The sequence below is a fragment of the Panthera uncia genome (assembly GCF_023721935.1).
Source record: "Panthera uncia isolate 11264 chromosome C1 unlocalized genomic scaffold, Puncia_PCG_1.0 HiC_scaffold_4, whole genome shotgun sequence".
In the NCBI taxonomy this organism is placed as follows: domain Eukaryota; kingdom Metazoa; phylum Chordata; class Mammalia; order Carnivora; family Felidae; genus Panthera; species Panthera uncia.
In genome coordinates, this window is record NW_026057585.1 from 62,069,343 (window position 1) to 62,088,349 (window position 19,007).

Consider the following 19,007-nt stretch of genomic DNA (forward strand, 5'->3'; position numbering starts at 1 on the left):
TCCATCCCTATAGCCAGATATGGGAAAAATGGCTTCTCCCTTCTACCCACCTTCTAATCTCCCACCAGCGCTTCCCAGTGGCAGAACCTAAGCAGAACACAGTCAGTCTTCAGGCTTCCAGGTCCCTGAAATCCAGAGGAGAGGGTGGGCAGATGGGAATGGGTGAGAACCAACAAACTTTATCTGGCTCAATAATAAACCCAGTTTAGGAAGAATCCGGGTCAGAGGAGAGAGATTGAGAAAAATCACGGAATGAAATAGAACACAGATTTAAAAAATAGTTACAGAGAATAGCTATGGAAGAACAGGGATACAGCATACTTAATTATAGTTCCTAAGAGAGTAGGACAAAATACAACAGAAAAGATGTTCCAGGCAACTGAAGAGAATGTCCTTGAAATTTAAAAAAAAATAAATAAAAAAAATAAGAAGAATTAAAGCTTAAGACCAGAAGAGGATGTTATATGTGCCTTAGTTGTTTAGAGTAGCATAACAAGAATGCCATATGCTGGGTGGCTTATAGACAACAGAAATTTATTTCTTACAGTTCCAGAGTCCAGAAGTCTGAGATCGGGGTGCCAGCAAGGTCAGGTGAGGGCCCTCTTCTGGGGTTGCAGACTTCTTGTGTCCTCACATGGTGGAAGGAGACAAGCTAGCTCTCTGGGGCCTCTTTTATAAACACGCTAATCTCATCCCAAAGGGGTCCCTCCCGAAGGATGATTCATTCAGCATTCCTCCCAGGACTGCCCTGATACTATCATGCTGGGCTTTTGGGCTAGCATATGGATCTGGCAGGGGTGGGGGGACACAACCATTCAGACATATAGCGGTATTACAGGACATTTCGATACTAGAACAATCACCACTGGACTATGTCTTGGTGAAGTTACTGAATCTCAAGTGTAAAGAAAGAATTTGACAGGTTTGGGGCAGAATAAAAGCAATTCAGGAAGTGCTAGGAGTAATCAGGCTGGCCTCAGACTTTTCTTCTCAGGACTTGTAGACAACAGTGAAGCTATATCTGCAAATCTCTGAGGTAAAGAGACTGAAACACAAGAGTCTAAAACCCAGCCAGGTATCCTGCAGGCTTACAGACAATAGACCGGAGGCTGCAAATATGTAAGACTTCATTCAGGGAATACAAGCCCCATGTGCTTTTCTTGAAAAACCTACTTGAGACTTTTTTTTTCTAGAGAAAGCAAGGGGGGAGGGGCAGAGGGAGAGAGAGGACCCCAAGCAGGCTCCACATTGAGTGTGGAGCCCCACGTGGGGTTTGAGCCCACTACCCCGGAATCCTGACCTGAGCTGAAATCAAGAGTTAGACACTCAACCGACTGAGCCACCCAAGCGCCCCCGACTTGAGACTTTCAGTGATGTAATCTATATGACAAAATAGGTATCCTGAATCCTTCCTCAGTCGAACCCCTAACTATGCTGGATGAAATGTATTAACATACATTCTTAAATTCATGGCTGAGCTTACCAGAAATGAAATAGTCTGTGGCCAGTTCAGCAGAATTAGAGTTGAGTCCAAACCTCTTGAGTCCCCTGCACTTGGTCTTTTTTCCATCTTTGCCGTGTAGGTTTCTCTGCTTTAACACCCTCTTCCCTTTCCATGTTCTCCAGGTTTCCGTTCCGGAAGGCCTGGGCCTCCTTGAGGACCAAGCCCAAATGCCCCCACCTATGACAGGCTTTCCCAGACCCACCTAGCTCCGAGGGATTGCTCTCTCCTCTATACTCCCAGATCAGTTAGTCTTTTTTTTTTTTTTTTAAGTTTGTTTATTTTTTCAAGAAAGGAACAGAGATAGAGTGCAAGCAGGGGAGGGGCAGAGAGAGAGGGAGACACAGAATCCGAAGCAGGCTCCAGGCTCTGAGCTGTCAGCACAGAGCCCAACACGGGGCTCAAACCCACGAACGGTGAGATCATGACCTGAGCCAAAGTCGGACGCTCAACCGACTGAGCCACCCAGGCGCCCCTGATCAGTCTTATCTCAGCTGTCTCCATAGTATTTGCTTTGAGTTACGGTCATTGCCATGTATGCCTAGTCCCCCACGAGGTTAAGCTGCTGGAGAACAATATAGCTGGACCTTGTCCATCTATGCATTTCTTAGCACCCAGAAAAGACTCAGTGCTCAATGTCTGAAGCATTAAACTGAAGAGAATTCAATTGGCACGCTTGGGGTCTATTTTAACATTCTAAAACCTCCTCAGTTCCAGCCACTATTGTTCACTGAAAACTGGGAGCTTTCTGTGCATTTAGAGGCATGAATCGGGGGACCATCTGGGAAGTGGTTCAGAGGAGCATGGCCTTAGCCGCTGTCTCCTTTTGTGGAACTTGGTATTTAGGAAGGACAGTGCTCGGCTGTGCGTTAGCCCCGCCATTTTCCCAGCTACTCATTCTCTGTCTAACCTCACAAACTCATGCCAGCATTGCTGTGGCAGGGTGAAGAATTTTTATCCAGTGTCCCTACTGTCCTGCCTTCCCTCCATTCCCCACTCCCTAAAAAGGGGGCCCAAGGAGGCAGTTGTGAAATAATAATGGCCAACACATCCATGGCATTTTCTCCAAGGCAGGTACAGTGCTTTACTCTTTCCAAGAGTAGCATTTTCTGAGTGCTTTACTCATGAATCGTGTATGCAGCAGGCGCTGTTGATATCCCATTATATAGTTCAAGATACCAAGGCAGCTTAGCCAAAGTCCCACAGCTAGCAGGGAACAGGGCCAGGACTCTGGCTTGAACTTAGAGGTGGGGTTTGAATCTCTGTGGCTTACTTACTAGTTCTGAGACCTTTCACAAGTTACTTAACTCTGAGCCTTGAGTTCCTCATCTAGAAAATGGGGATAATAATTTCCTCTTTGAAATATATGAAGATTAGATGAGTTAACATATCTGAAAGTGGGTACCTGGTAGATGATTAGAGAGAACTTTTTTAAAAAAATAAAATAGCAACGTTAATAGTATTAACATTGTGGCAACTAAGGCAGAGCCAAAGAGAATGTTTTCATGTTAGAAAAATGTCTCCCGGGGCACCTGGGTGGCTCAGTCAGTTGGGTGTCCGACTTCAGGTCCGGTCATGATCTCGCTGCTTGTGGGTTCGAGCCCCGCTTCAGGCTCTGTGCTGACAGCTGGGAGCCTGGAGCCTGCTTCAGGTTCTGTGTCTCCCTCTCTCTCTGCCCCTCCCCTGCTCATACTCTGTCTCTCTCTCTCCCTCAAAAATAAATAAAACATTTAAAAAAATTAAAAAAGAAAAGGAGAAATGTCTCCCAAGTCCATTCTTTTATGTCATGTTGTGAAGGTAGCTTGATTCCAATGTGAATCAAAATGTTTTTTTTTTCTTTAAAGGCAACGGCCCCTGGACCAAATGAGGCACCTCCAGCGTATGGTATTTTTGCTGATCAGATCACACCGGGCTATAATTAAAGCTGAAACAGGCTGACACAAATTGGAAAAGGAAATGTAAAGATCACACCGAAGCCATCCCAAATAGCCTGAGGTGTTTTAATCATTCTGTATTAGCTTTACTGCATCTTAAAACATTTTCATTCAAGTCAAGTCACAGCTGTGTTCACTTTGCACTGTGGCCGTCATAGACAAACGTGAAAAGAAGCAGAGTTAAAACAGATCAATACCAATGGTTATCCATGAGTCTGATGTAATGTAACACAAATGACCCTTAGGAGGCTTGCAAAGAAACCAGAGAAACAGTTTCAAATACGAGCTTCCACATCAATGAACGACAGCTTTCAATTCCTCATCTCTCTCTCCACAACAGGAGTTCTCCCCATGCTTGGTTCTAAAAACCAATTTAGCGTCTTAGACGATCAGTTCCAGAAACGGCAAATTTGGTGGAATGAATCTACCTGACGTGAGGACTGCCGTATGTCACCACTTGGTATCAGAGTGGCTGGAGATGGGGACCACGTGCAATGAATGTGGTCTCTGCGTGGGGGCAGCATTGACATTCTGTACAGTCTTTAACATTCAGCTCACTTGCTGCTTCGTTTTCTGACTACAGTTGTTCGGCTAGATCAGAGAGCTCTGAGCTGGTAGTTCAGCTGGGGATACAGGTCAAGAGGTAAAAGCCACATGGGCTGGGGGGAGAGCCAGGACTTGAAGAGCCCTCCTGCTGATCACCTAGGGCTGGGGGATCTGCCCAGACTAACTGTGGAGCTTTTCCAGAACAGCGCGAACTTCCTCTGGATGATAGTTCCAAGGGCCAGGTTTACCCTGTAAGAGAGAAAAATCAGCATTCCCAGATTTCCGACTTGCAGGAATTAGCAGGTCTGGAGCTTAGCTGAGAGAACTGGGCTGGTGATAGCTACATGGGAGTTGTCAGGATGGTGTAGACAATGGCAGATGCAACCATAAAGCGGATGGGATCACCCAGGGGGAGAGTGTGGAATGGCACTCACATCTAATGGGCAGACTGGACAGAGAAGTCTGAGGAGAACCAGAGGGGGTAAAGTGAATAGTTTCAAAGGAGAAAGGGGTCTCTACAAATAAGCTGTTCTTCCATAATTCGACCTTTAGATAGGCGTTATCTTCTCTATCCATCAGAACCACCTCTGCCTCTCCAATCCCCATGCCCTAGTTCAGCCCTCTTCATTCCCTACTTGGGCAGCCATCCCACCTCCTGACTATCCCCAGTCCTCAGTCCCTGCCCCCTCCAGTCAATGCCTCACCCTATAGCCAGTGATCTTTCTAAAATACAGATCTAGTCATGCCTGTCTCCTGCTCGAAACTCCCACTGGCTCTCCTCCGCCCTAAGAGGTAGGCTGGACTCCTTGGCCCGGAAGGAGCCCCAGTCACCTAAATGCCCCAACTCTCCATTCACACCCTGCCCTAACATGCCTCAGTGCCTTTGCTCACCTTCTTCCCTATATTTGCCATGATTTTCACTCACCGTGCTCATGTGGCTGGCTTCCTGGCCTTTAAGCCTCAAGCAACTGTCACCACCTCTAAAGAGCCTACCTCTCTTCCTCAGGGGTCAGGAAATTTACAGTCTGAGAGCCAAATGTGTCCTGATGCTCACACTCTTTCATTTACATATCGTCTACGCTGTTTTTGTGCTCGGACAGCAGGACTGAATGGTTGTCGCCGGGATTATTTGGTCCACAAAGTCAAAAATAATTTATAGTCTGGCCCTTTGCAGAAAAGGTTTGCTGATCCCTGCTCTGGAGTGTCACAGCACTTGGGACACTGGGGCACTCTATGTGTGTCCTCCTCATCCTCCAGACTGTGAGCACCTCCAAGTAAGGGGTGGGCCATTTTCAAATCGTTTTTGTGTTGCCAGTCCTTGCACGGGGCCTAACCCTGCTTGGCCTCCATCGTGCCATCTTAGAGCCATGTCTCTGGGGAGGAGAAAGGAAGAAGGACCTGAATTCTTGTCCTGTGGCCCTTGGCACCCTGGGGATTCATCTGCAAATTGTTGCTCATTTTACCCGCGTAAGTAGGGCCAGCTTGACACGTGGGCAGGGGAGCATCCACATGGTTGGGCTTCATGTGCTCTCCAAGGCTTGAAACCCCTAAGGCAGCTATAAAACAGTTTCTGCCCTCTCAGGGGAGGCCAACAGTGCCCGAGTGGTCAGAGGCTGTGCTTACACCCCCCACCCTGGCCAGGCTGGAAGTCCTAATGGGGACACAATCACCAGAAAGGAAGCCAGGACTCAATTCCTGCCTTGAATCCCTGCTTTGGCATTTCCAGCTCTTAACTACAGGGTTTGCTCTCTTCCCCCTCCTACAACCCCCACCAGGTTCAGGCCGGCCTCGGAGATTAGCAGCTTCAGACCCTCCCACTCCTGGCCTGTCCCATTCAAAGGATTTAGAACTGAAATCAGAGCCTTGCGCAGTGTGACCTTGGGCAAGTCAATGTCCTCCGAGCATTGTTTAGGAAATGGAAACTACATCCTCTCATTCAGCTTCAAACTGAACTAGGGCTGGGCCAGTCTTCTGGGTGTAGAAGGCAGCCAGGAGGCTGCGGCTCCAGTCCAAATACTAGGGACAGGAAAGTCCCATTATTTCACCTCCCGTGAGGGGGGGGGCCAGAACCTTCATTTTGCAGAAGAGGAAAGGGAAACTCCAAGACAGGAAAGGACTTGCCCCCGGTCACATGCCGGTAAATGGCTGGGCAACAACTTGAATGCCAATCTGCCTGATACGAAGCCCTTTCCACCCTCACCCGCCCTGGGCCCCTTGCCCCTGGGCACCACCTTGTAGAGGATCCTGCCTGCCTGGAGCACATAGAGTCTCTCGGGCAGCGCTGCATAGAGCCGGCTGCTTTGGTTCTTCATTGTGTCTACCACCACAGGGCACTGGGGGCTCCTGTCCAGCAGCAAGCAGGCTGCCTGCAGGCGGTCCTGGAGATTCCGATGATTCCTGATGTTCACGTTGTTCTTGAAAGCCCAGCCATCTGCAAAAGAAAGGATGGGCAGCGGGCCTCACAGGCATGGCGCATATTTTCCGCAGATTAAATACCCCCATCCCCATCCCCACCCCTTTTTAACGGAGGGTCCCAGATGAGCCCTTGACCATGATTTGGCCCAGTGTCCTATTATGTGTGAATGCATGAGATCACATAGGGAGATACTGACTGACCCAAAAACAAAGCCTAGGTATCCTGACTCCCAGACCTCAGCTCTTCAGCATGAGAGAGTCCAATAGGCCAGTGCTTCCCGAATTTGAATGTGCATTTGATCCTCATGAGGACCTTGTTAAAGGAAGATCCTGATCCGGTCTGTCTAGGGTGGCACTGAGAGTCTAGCTGGTGCTTAGGAGGCCAAGGCTGCTTGGTCCCTGGACCACATTCTGAGAGGCAAGGGTCTAGAGCAGTAGTTCTCTGCAGGCATTCCGTCCAGAAGAGCAGTGCTGGCCTCACCTGGGGCTTTATTGCTAATTCTCAGGCCGCATCCTAGACTGACCGGGAATGGGGCCCACCAATGTGTTTTCACAGCCTTCCAAATGATTCTAACACACACACTGAAGTCTGAGAACTACTATCCAGAATCTAGACAATCTCCCTCTTCTAATTATTCTCCACCAGAATGTTCTTTCCAAAATGCAAACCTGACCATGGCATTCTCCGGCCGTGGCTTTTCATGGCTCCCTGTCATCCTCGGGATAGATCTCCCCAGTGACCTGGCCCGTCTCACCTACATTCCTCCAGCCTCTGCTCCAGCCAGGTGGGTGAAACACCTGGGACCCCTTGACCCACAACCCCCCAAGCTGCCTCTCACTTCCACCCTCTTCATCACGGTGCCGCCTTCACCCACGGTGTGAGGGCAACAGAACCTTCTCTTTCCTATGACTTCTGGCACTGCTGCTGGTGGGCTGTCCGGACAGCCCCAGGGTGCCTGCCACTCAGGGTGAGCCGACAGCCAAGTACAACTGCTGGCCTGGCAATGACCTTACTTTCAACTTCTCCTAAGAAGTATCCCTGCCTCCCTCCTGATCTTGCTCCTCTCTAACCCATCATCCAAAGATCTCTGGCAATGCTACCAACACAAAATGTAATCAGATTTGTTTCTCTCCTTACAAACCAGTTATAGGACCGGCTCCTTGGCATAGCGTGTAATGATCCCGACCATCTCTCTCCATGCGTACTTCCGGTCACGGCTCCCTGTCCTCCCACGTCTAGCTGAAGTGAATCCTCCTCAAATGATGCCGCCCCCTCTCTTCCCTGTCTCCTTACCATCTCTTCCACATTTGAGATCCTACCTGTCCTTTTAAGGCTCACCTTGGGGCGTTTAGGTGGCCCAGTCGGTTAAGCGTCTGACTTCGGCTCAGGTCATGATCTCACAGCTTGTGAGTTCAAGCCCCACATCCGGCTCTGTGCTGACACAGCTCGGAGCCCGGAGCCTGCTTCGGATTCTGTGTATCCCTCTTTCTCTGCCCCTCCCCTGAGACCGCTCAGTCTCTGTCTCTCTCTCTTTCAAAAATAAATAAACATAAAAAAAATTAAGAGGCCCACCTCTACCATGGTGCTTCTCAACGTTGGGACTATTGACATTTGGTGGGGGGGGTGCCATCCTGAGTGTTCCCCGATGTTGAGCAGCATCTTTGGCCTCTACTCACTAGGTGTCAGCACCGCTCTGACAATTTGTGACAACCAAAAACATCTCCAGACATTGCCAAATACCCCTTGGGGGACAAAACCACCCTCAGTTGAGAACCACTCAACTGCCCTCCAGGAAGCCTTCCCTGACACACTCAGCTGTATGATATCGGGCAGGATCTTGAAATCTCTTTAAAAAAATTTTTTAATGCTTATTTATTTTGCAGAGAGAGAGACAGACAGAGCACGAGCAAGTGAGGGGGCAGGGAAAGAGGGAGAAGCAGAATCCGAAGCAGGCTCCAGGCTCTGTGCTGTCAGCACACAGCCCAATGCAGGGCTCGAACCCATAAGCCGTGAGATCACGACCTGAGCCGAAGTTGGATGCTCAACCAACTGAGCCTCCCAGGCACCCCTGAAATCTCTTTAAATTCTCAGCTTCCCCATATGTTATGGTATTAATAGAACCTATGTTGCAGATGGCTGTGCAACGGCTTGTATGAGGTAACTTATACGGAAATCCCTTCATAGAAGCTGCCTGAAAAATACTGGTTTATTTTGCCCGAGTGCCCTAAATAACAGACAGGTGGGAAAGAACCCAGTTTTTATTCTGTCCTGCAGAATACTGCTACTTTGCTCTGGAGATGCCCCAAACCACTTTGACTGCTTAACTTTATTTTTTTTTTAATTTTTTTTAACATGTATTTATTTTTGAGACAGAAAGAGACAGAACATGAACAGGGGAGGGTCAGAGAGAGAGGGAGACACAGAATCAGAAACAGGCTCCAGGCTCTGAGCTGTCAGCACAGAGCACGATGCGGGGCTCGAACTCACGGACCGCAAGATCATGACCTGAGCCGAAGTCGGACCCCTAACCGACTGGGCCACCCAGGCACCCCTGACTGCTTAACTTTAAACAGGAGGGGATTTTCAATTGGCCTCATTTGCCAAGGTGCCCCTCTGCCTGCTTACAGGAAGTGGTACTCATTAGTTAATGGGCCCACAGTTTGAAAAAAACAGCCATAAAGTGCTACCGGCCTTGCCCTTCTACTTGCCTCATTTCTGGGGAGCCTGGGACCCGGGTAATGTGGTCATGGGTTCCTTCAGAAGCCACGTGGCCTGTGTTTACAGTAATAGCTGCCTCCCAGGGTAATATAAGTTGATTAAGTCTATCAGCAGAGTCCTCTGCTCAGGAACCTTACTCCAAGAAAAACCAGCTCTCAGGAGAAATTCACACCAAGATACAAGTGCCTGGCCATAGTGTAAAGTAATTATTACCTGCCCCAAGACACCAAAACTTTGTAGATGACGGTAACACCGGCCTACATTGGCCTCACGTGTAGGTAGTCAGTCTCGTGCAACAATTGGCTCACTGGGGCTTCACAACAGCCACCCACGGGAGGTCAGGCGGGATTCTCATTCTCATCCTGAAGCTGAGACCATGGAGGCCCAGAGAGGAGCAGTGACTTGCTTCCCCAGCTTTAACTGTGAGTTCCTGAGAGGCAGGAACTGTGTGTGTCATTTGTCTCAATATCCCTGAGCCCAGCCCAGGGCTGGCACACAGCAGGTTCTCATTAAACATCGTCAAGTGAGTGTGAGGTTGGTGTTGCCATCCTGTTTCAGTGTGGCAGAAGTGGGCACGGCAGGGAAGCTGTCCAAGGTCACGTGGCCAGCACGTGATGGAGCCAGGAGCCGTACTCAGGTCTGGAGCTCCAAAGTCCGTGTTCTTCCCACCATGCCTCATGCCTCCCTGTAATTTACCCGGACAAACATGTGGCGTGGGGAGGAAAAGGAAGCCAGCTGACTTGGGCCACAGGTCCCAGACCTGGTGGGATTGGTGGATACTGGCTCTGTGCATTTTAATTTTGGGGTTCAGGCCATACTCCCTCCTGTCTGGTTGACAGAAACAAGTACCCCCGGGGAAAGAGATGGGGAGAAGGAAGAAATGCCTGAACTAGGAGTGGCAAAGCACAGGGGCAAGAAAACTGTCAGAACAGGGTGAGGAAGTCCTTCCTCAAAGGCTTTGAGGTTCTGGAAAAGTTAAACCTATTGGGGCTGACTCCAGGAGGAACAGGACAGATACCAGGACCAGAAACCATTTCTGTGATGATCCACCCCTCTTGTCACGGTTTACAACTTGTTCCTTTAGAGATTAAAGCTGGATCCTCCAGGACCTTGTCACTACAAGTGTGGTCTCTGCACCAGCAGCCTCAACCTCCCCTGGGGAGCTGCACTGCGGCACTGCTGAGCCAGAACCGGCTGAGGTCCCCAGGTCATTGACACGCACGTTCAAGTTTAAGTGCTGCCCCAGGACAGTTAAATCAGCTTTGGCTGAGCTTCGGCTGCCGGCTGTGATGACATCAAGTCAATGTCTCCTCTCGGCCATGGAGACCACAGACACCTGAAGGTGCCCAAATTCTCTCTCTGGAGCTCCTGGCTGCTGCTCTCCCAAAGGAGTGTTTGACCCGGAGGCACACTGAGCTAGCATTTGCTCTCCTGTTACCCACACGCTTTTCAATTGCGTTATGGAAAAGTTTTAAAGTACATAAACGTAGAGTGAACAGTATAATGAATCTCTTGTGTACCTATTCCCCTATGCTAGCTAATATTTTAGGTTGCCCCAAACCCTTAATGAGGACAGAAGCCGCCAGTGAAATGAACACAGTATTAAGTTGAAAGAAGTTCTCAAACCTTTGGGTGCAATAAATCAGGATGCAATGGGCCTGGGTGGGGCCCTGGAATATCCTTTTTTTTTTTTTATTTTTCTAATGCTTATTTATTTTTGAGAGAGAGGGGGAGAGAGACAGAGCACGAGCTGGGGAGGGGCAGAGAGAGAGGGAGACACAGAATCCGAAGCACGCTCCAGGCTCTGAGCTGTCGGCACAGAGCCCGATGCAGGGCTCAAGCCCACTAGCTGCAAGATCATGACCTGAGCCGAAGTGAGACTTTTAACCGACTGAGCCACCCAGGTGTCCCTGGAATATCCATTTTTAACAAGCAACCCAAGTAGCTCTGACTTCAGGGATCCAGGGAGCATATTGGAGAAAGCGCTGCTGGGCCATCTTTGCTGATAATTAATAGCAGCCTACACTTGATAGCACATGGATAAACCAGCAAGGCTAATACTGGCCTAAGCACGCTCATTCATCCAACTTTTGCTGAGCTCTGATTCTGCGACATGGGCTCTGCCAGAGGCTGGGGACCGACAAATCCTGTGGGAGGTGGGCGAGTAAATGACACCCGTCCCACTTGCCTTCTTCAGTCTTTGGGTTTGAGAGTTGGGCCACACTCATGGGTCCAACCCCCTCAAAAATCGGGAGATAGGAGTGTGTCTGACCATTCTGTCAAGTTCAAAGGGCTTAGACCATGAGCTCTAGGAGTTTCAGGGAGAGCTCTCCCGAAGAGAGCTGCCCAGGAAAGGAACAAGATTAAACGTGAAGTAATGAAGATGTGTGGCCACCTGTTAGGGGCTGAAGAAAGAATGCCTGCCCCAGATGAAAGTTAGCCTGGAGCAGTGGTTCTCAAAGTGTGGTCCCCAGACCAGCAGCTTCAGCATCACCGGGAGCTTGGCAGAAATTCAAAATCTCAGATCTAACTGATAAACTCTGGGGTGGGCTCCAGCAGTCTGTTTTAACAAGCCTTCTGGGTGCTTTTGAGGCTCACTACAGCTTGGGAACCATTGACTGGGGTGAACCAGTGTCCCTTTGAGCTTGGAAGAGTCTTAGGCTGGATTTCACAAGTAGCTCTAGGGCAGTCATTCCGGTCTAAATTCCTCCTACTAGCTTCTCTCCCTTGATTTCCCTATTTATCCATTCAAAATCGTGGGTCCTCTGCCAGGGAGACTTGTCCCTCCAGGTCTTCTGCTCTGTGTGCCCGGTTGAAGGCACAGGCGGTGGAGTTAGCAGTGGTGGTAAACCCAGCAGGGACTGAAAGATGCCAGGTACGCAGTGAATAGTGGGGCTCTTTCCCTCACTCCTCTTCCTCCCCAATCCCCAACCTTGAGACAGGGCCTGGGGGAAGCAGGAGAGAAAAGAGAAGGTAGGAAGAGGTAAGGGCAGGGCGTCTCTCTCTACCTGATGCGTGTGCTTCTTCGATGTAGATGATGAGAAAGTCTGCTATGGAGCAAAAGTCTTCGATAAGTCTCTTGAACTGGTCAAATTTGAAAAGAAATGAAGGTCAGGTACAACTTCCAAAATTCAGCACCAATGGCCGGTTGCCTGAAACAGGAACGGAACCAGCAACAACCAGTCATCTACACACAGCATTGATTTGCCAGTAACTTCTTTACTCCTGCCCTCACTTCTATCACCACCATTAAAAAAAAATGTTTTTTAAAGTTTATTTTGTGAGAGAGAGAGAGAGAGAGGAAGAACAGGGGGAGGGACAGAGAGAGAGGGAGGGAGAGAGAATCCCAAGCAGGCTCCACACGGTTACTGCAGAGCCCGATGTGGGGCTTAAAACCACAAACTGTGAGATCATAACTTGAGCCAAAGCATCAAGAGTCAGATGCTTAACCAACTGAGCCACCCAGGCGCCCAAATTCTGTTACCACCTTTATTTTCCCTCAGAGATGAAGCCAGGCCACAGTGGGGGGCTGAAGCCTACAGGGCAAGACTGAACACAGGCTGGAGCCAGTTTGCTCCTCTCCACAATAAGGCCATGTTATCAAGGGGTCTCAGCAGCCCACCTGCAGCCACTAGGTGGTAATTAAAATAATGATAAAGAGAGTCCCTCTCATGCAGTTTATAAGGCAGGCACGCACCTGTTTTCTCATGGGATGAGGTTAGTATACCGCAAGGTAGGCAATTTTCCCCCTTGTTTATAGGCTTGTTCCAGGCCACGCAGCAGGGTCAATGGTGGAGTTAAAATTAATACTCTGGCTTCTAGACTCTCAATTTAGTACTCTTCCCATTCAAAGCCTCCGTTTCCTTCCTCATTCACAAACAGTCATAATATAGGATCGTTTTGAGGATTGAAGAAGGTAGTACAGATAAGGGCTTAAAATGGTGCCTGGCTTATAGTAGGTGCTCAATAAATGTAAGCTGTTGTTATCGGCTGTCTTATTCCTGAGCTACGAAGTGGGGGAGGGGCAGTGAAGGGGATGCCACCAAGGGGAAGGAAGGATGAGGACACGACTGGCTACATAATTTGCTGGCCCAGTGCAAAATGAAAATGCTGAGCCCTTTGCTTACAAAGTGGGGAGGGGAAGTGCCCCTAAACATATTAAAATAAACAGATTTTCTTCTGTGGTCTCTCTCCTGCACTGGCATGGTATTTTTTAGCTACTACTTAATGTCACGTTCCCACGGACAGAGGGATATTCATGGGGTGAATGCAGGCCCTCACAGTCACCCAGGAGCCCCAAAACTCGGTGCTCGTGTGCATGTGTGTGTGTGTGTGTGGCCAGTGGCTGCCAGTTTGCCTCTCCCTGCAGCACCAGATCAACACACTAAGCCCCCACTAGGAGCACAGAAATTGAGCTAGACATTCACCCTTCCCGCATGCCCACCCCCCACCTCACAGCATATAACAACCTCCATTCAGGGACATGTGCCCGGCTCCTTGACGGGGGAGGGGAGATGGGCAAGAGGCTTCTCCCACCATGTTACCCCACACACTCAGCACAGTACACATGGTGCTGTCAGCCCAGGATGGGGACGGCCGCCTCCACGCTCTGCCAGGAGACGTGGAAGGATGGGCTCACGGGACCCCAACCTTCCCCGTGTCTGCGTCCAGGCCCTCTCTGGGGTCAGAAGGAGGCAGCAGTCACTGGATAGCAATGGGAAGGAGGCTGGCCAAGCCCTGCATCTGAGCGGGGTAAGAGTGGGTCGTGGAGAACGTGTCCCAGGGAGCGAGGAAGCTGTGGGAGGCAGGATCCTGCATGAGCCAAGGCTCCAAGTCCCCTGGCCGGTCCCATTGTCCCAGCAGGCCTCACTTGCAAAATGCAGATTCAAAGATACAGTGATTAAGGATTTCAAACAGCTAGTGCAGAATACTGAACCCCAGGCACGGGGCCCTTCCGAATGTGGAACCCCGTATGACTCACTGGTCCCACACCCACGAAGCCGGCCCTGGGTGGGAGCCTTCTGCAACTCTCCCACCTTAGATTGGGGGTAACTCCAGGGAGCTGCCAGCACCTGGTGGTTACCTGTGGCTGGGGCTGACATCATCGAGCCCGTCCCTCACATCTGTCAGAGCACAGCAGGCTGCGCACCGTGATGGGTCTGTGCCCGCCAGGCTACTTGTTGCCCCTTGTGGGCAGGGCCTGTTCCTCATTCAACCTCATGTCCCCAAGCATGCTCTCATTCCACCTATAGGCAAGTTATTCAGACTTATCCTGTGCGAGGCTCTCAGCCACACACCAGGGATTCAGCAGAGAACAAAGCCAGCAGGCCCCTGCCTGCATGCAATTTGAGGTCTATTTAATGGCAAAAAAACAAGTAAACACATAAATGTGGTAATTTCAACTTGCGATAAGTGTTACGAAACAGACAATCAAGGAGTGACCTACTTTAGACAGGTGGGTCGGGAGAGGCCTCTGAGGAGATGCCATTTAACCTGACAAATGAAGGATAGGAAAGAGCCAGCCATGGGCAAAGGGAGGAGAAGGGCATTCCAGACAAAAGGACTCTATCATGTACAAAGACCCTGAGGCAGGACAGAGCTTGGCGTGTTCAAGGACCTGTAAGGCCACTGTGACCAGAGCCAGGCCTGGGGAGGGGGTGGGAGAGTGGGTAACGAGAGGCATGACTGGAGAGGTAGGTATGGGTCAGGGAAGGCAGGCTCTCCTATGCCTTGGGGAAAAATCTGGATTTTATTCCACGTATGATGTGACATCACGGAGATGTAAAACAAGGACGGTGGATATTTGTTGCAATTTTGGCTGCCCAGTTCCTAAGCCTCCTTCCTAGTTGGAATTTCTTATTTTGTATGCTATTAATGGGAGAGTATGCCTCTGTGGAGGAGAGAGGGGCCAGGTCTGTTCTCTGTCCTGAGTAGCCAAGGCAAAAGCAGAGACCCAGGCTGGGCTGATTGGACTCTCCCACATAGATCTTTGATTCTGGAGTCATTGGGATGGCAGAATTCATCCATGGCCCAGTGGTAGTGCCCCTGTCAGGAATGGTGGGGTCCTGGGGGTGGGGGGGTTGGTTCTCAAGGCAACCACAGTGACAGCAGCATCCTGGCCTGACTGTTGATGCTAAAAGACAGTCCAGGCCCAGGGCTCCAACTGTGGTTGATTCTGGAGATCTTGCAACACCTTATTACTATGTTCTTTTGCATCCGTATGTTTGTGACTAAGAAAACCAGAGTGAGTTTCTGTGGCTCGCAAGCCAGAGCCCTGACTGTTACGGTAGGGGCATATAATCATGAAACACGATTAGATTTACACTTGGACATCACTTTGTGGAGAAAGGCCTGAGGATCAGAATGGAAGTGGGTAGGACTCAGTTAGGGGGCATCAGAGAAATGCACGTGAGAGATCATGGGAGCCCGGGCAAGTATGTGGGCAGCGGAGAAGGGGAAAGATAGTACTTGCTGATGGAGGGGAACAGAGGGCATTTTACCTTGCCGATGCTTCATTCCATGAGTTACACCCTCACCTTGTTGTGCAATAGGTTTGAAGCAGCTCACACATATAGTAAAATATTTTAAAAAATCATGCCCTTCTGGGAGGCACAGAACAGAAGGGAACTATGGAAGACAAATCAACCAGTTCTAAGGTCCCATGCATTCACTGTAACTGAACTAATATTTGACTGAGTTTCCTGGTGCCCAAGTACAGATAGAAACAATTGGTTATATAGTCCTCATTTTTCAGTACATAAGGAGAAAGCTGGCCAGGAGATACAAATCTCTCCTTGTCCTTGGCTCACAGATTTTCTCTTAGGAGGCCCTAGGGTGTACCAAGTGGGCCTCAGTCCCCTGTTGGTTGATTACACAAGTCCTCACCCATGTGACAGGGTTGCCCAGGCCTCATCAGGGGAGGCTCAGAGGTAAGTCAAGGCCAAGTGGTCAGCCACTGGCCTCCAATGACCCCAGAGTCATGCTTTAGATAAGAACCCAAAAGACTTAAGGTCAGGACCAGTGCTAAATATTAGCTGTCTGGAATTTTGTTTTTAATTGGAACAAAATTCAACACTGATTAGGACATTGGAAGAGACAGAACATTCGTTTAATTATTTATAGTGTGGTTGGGTGCAGTGATCAGTATTGAGGGCAAAGTTTAAACTGGGTTCCCCACTTACGTGGTAGCAGAGGGGAAGGATGGGTGCAAGGGGGTAGCGGTACAGAGGGCTGGCACTCTGCCTGTGTGCACAAGCCACGGTGCAGAGAACACCATTTCAAATGTCAGGCAAGTGCCGCCAAGTCCAGCTTGTCTGTACAAATGGGAAAACAGCTCTGCAGCAGCTGGACTTGAACCCACCATTCTCACCTCCATGCCAGTAAATTAACCCCCATGGCAGGCTCTCTCAGCAGACTAAGCCCATTTATAGTTGCTAGATGGCACCTCCTAAGTACACTGGGAGAGAGTTTAGAGGATAGGAAACAGGGGCTGAAATAAGTCCAGTTTCATATTAACTCTCAAGTGCCTAGAAAATAAATTACCCACCATCGCCTTCTACCACAACACACCAGTTAATCAATATTTTGCTGTGTGTGTGTGTGTGTGTGTGTGTGTGTGTGTATGTCATGTGTGTACATGTGCACGTACATGCAGAGGATAGGAGGTGGCTGGGAATTTCTCTGAGCCTCTGTTGTCTGATCCAACAACACAAAGCACAGTAGCTGAGAGTCAGAAGGCACAAGTTCTAATTCAGGCTCTATAAGAACTTGCCATATGACTCTGAGTCAGTAATTTCCCTCGCTGGGCCTTTGCATCTGAAAAAATGGAAGAACTGCTTTAGATTACCCATAGAGTCTTCTAGATCTTCCAGTCTGTGGCTGTAAAATGAGCTCAGATTTATACCTAAAGCATACGTCAGAGATTTTTAGTGGTCTGGTGGGTTTCCAAAGCAGTTATAGGATATCTTTCTATTAAGCAGAACTGATCATGTTAATGCCCTGCTTGAAAATCCTTCTGAAATTCACCAATAACTTCAGGATGAAGTCTACCCTCTTCAGTAAGACACATCAGGTCCCTTAAGTGCTGGTCCCTGATGATGGCTCCAGTCTCATCCTTCACCACTTCATGCCTCCCACAGTCCCACTTCTGCCAAACTGACGTCACCTCCACATCTTAGATCGCAGCTCCCCCCTTCTGTCCTGCTCTGCTCCCCACTCTCCTGTTCCCCACACACTCCAAAGCTTCACTGTCTCTAGACAATTGGCTCGCCATCCTCTTCCCCAGGAAGCCTTCCTCTGACCACCTTCCTACCCACCCACATCTTCCAGAACCCTCTGCTTCCCTCTCTCACTACACCATCTCCCCCTCTGGGTTATGAGATTTTTCTAGGGCCGACATCAGTTGTGTTGATTTCTGTATCACCAGTATCTATCATTTCAGGATGATTCAGTACCATTATTTCTTTTTTCTTTTTCTTTTTTTTTTTTAACGTTTACTTATTTTTGACAGAGAGAGAGAGACAGAGTGCAAGCAGGGGAGGAGCAGAGAGAGGGGGAGACACAGAATCTGAAGCAGGCTGCAGGCCCTGAGTCATCAGCACAGAGCCCAACGTGGGCTCGAAATCACGAACAGTGAAATCATGACCTGAGCCGAAGTCGGACGCTCAACCGACTGAGCCAGCCAGGCGCCCCATCAGTACCATTATTTCTGAATCCATGTGCTAAAAGCCAACTCATTTTATAAGTAGAGTTTTCTTTTGTCTCTTGGTCTCCTTCTCTCTCCATTCTTCAGTCTCAGGTGCAATAGCAGGGAGCAGAGGCAAATATTTAAAGTATTTAAAATGTGAAGTGGTCCATGGGTGCCTGGGTGGCTCAGACGGTTAGGTGTCCGACTTCGGCTCAGGTCATGTTCTTGCAGTTTGTGGTTCAAGCCCCGCGTCGGGCTCTGTGCTGACAGCTCAGAGTCTGGAGCCTGCTTTAGATTCTGTGTCTCCCTCTCCCTGGCCCTCCCTCGCTCACACTCTATCTCACTCTCTCTCTCTCTCAAAAATAAATAAACATTAAAAAAATTTTTTTTAATGTAAACTGGTCCACTGAAAGCAAACAGTTACAAGAAGCGAGTACATTCTGTGAACTGGCCATGAGGCAAGTTGGCTTTCATGGAACTGGTCAGTAGATGATTGATATTCATCAAATTGGCCTGCTTCTAGCTCAGTGCTTGGCACATAGTGGACACTCAATAAAAGTTAACTGTTATTCTCAGTGTTCTTATTATCAGTGGTCACTTGGCAAATGTTGGATAAATACAGGTCATTTATGTACCGCAGTTTAAAGTCATGAGCAACTGGGGCACCTGGGTGGCTCAGTCGGTTGAACGTCCGCCTTCGGGTCAGGTCATGATCCCACGGTTCGTGGGTTCAAGCCCCGCATCGGGCTCTGTGCTGACAGCTCAGAGCCTGGAGCCTACTGCAGATTCTGTGTCTCCCTCTCTCTCTGCCCCTACTCTGCTCACACTCTGTCTCTCAAAAATAAATAAATGTTAAAAAAAAAAAAATTAAAGTCATGTGCAAGAAACTCTTGCCTGTTGCTCTACTTGAAACGCCTTTCCCTTCCCAAGCTATAAAAATCTTACTCATTTTTCAAGGCCTAGTTCCAAAGCCACCTCCTCCAGGAAACATTCCAAGCCCTGCAGGCAAACTTTATACCTTTACAGCCTCCCCCATCTCACAGAACTGTGAGGATTCCTTTACTACGTCCATCTGTGCTGGGAAACCGTAACCTTCTCGAGTGAAGGAGCAAGCTCTTACCTAACTCTGAGTCTTTGGCATCTAGCTGAGGGCCGGGCACAGAGGAGGTGCTCGTGAATGTTTGCTGACTGAAGAAAATGAGATGA

General features: G+C 49.2%; 2 protein-coding genes across 4 annotated transcripts in view; one reads left to right on the forward strand and one right to left on the reverse strand.

Annotated features, from left to right (window-relative positions):
- Positions 1–4,112, forward strand: part of IFT25 (intraflagellar transport 25) — a 43,847-nt gene extending 39,735 nt beyond the window's left edge. Inside the window, exon 9 of one of the 2 annotated variants that reach the window (XR_007454787.1) lies at positions 3,346–3,434. Coding sequence is in view for 1 of the 2 variants with exons in the window: in XM_049617145.1 (XP_049473102.1) it covers positions 3,346–3,423 (78 nt within the window). In the remaining variant the exon portion in view is untranslated. Of the gene's footprint in view, positions 1–3,345 lie in introns of both variants that reach the window. The other variant, XM_049617145.1, reaches the window with a different exon arrangement.
- A 29-nt stretch (positions 4,113–4,141) lies between these two features.
- The window catches only part of DIO1 (iodothyronine deiodinase 1), a 39,445-nt gene continuing 24,579 nt past the window's right edge, over positions 4,142–19,007 (reverse strand). For both annotated transcript variants that reach the window (XM_049617142.1, XM_049617143.1), the window contains 3 exons: positions 12,124–12,267; positions 6,213–6,412; positions 4,142–4,230 (listed from right to left, as the gene is read on the reverse strand). In XM_049617142.1, coding sequence (XP_049473099.1) covers positions 4,162–4,230; positions 6,213–6,412; positions 12,124–12,267 — 413 coding nt within the window. In that variant the 3' untranslated portion in view covers positions 4,142–4,161. The remainder of the gene's footprint in view (positions 4,231–6,212; positions 6,413–12,123; positions 12,268–19,007) is intronic.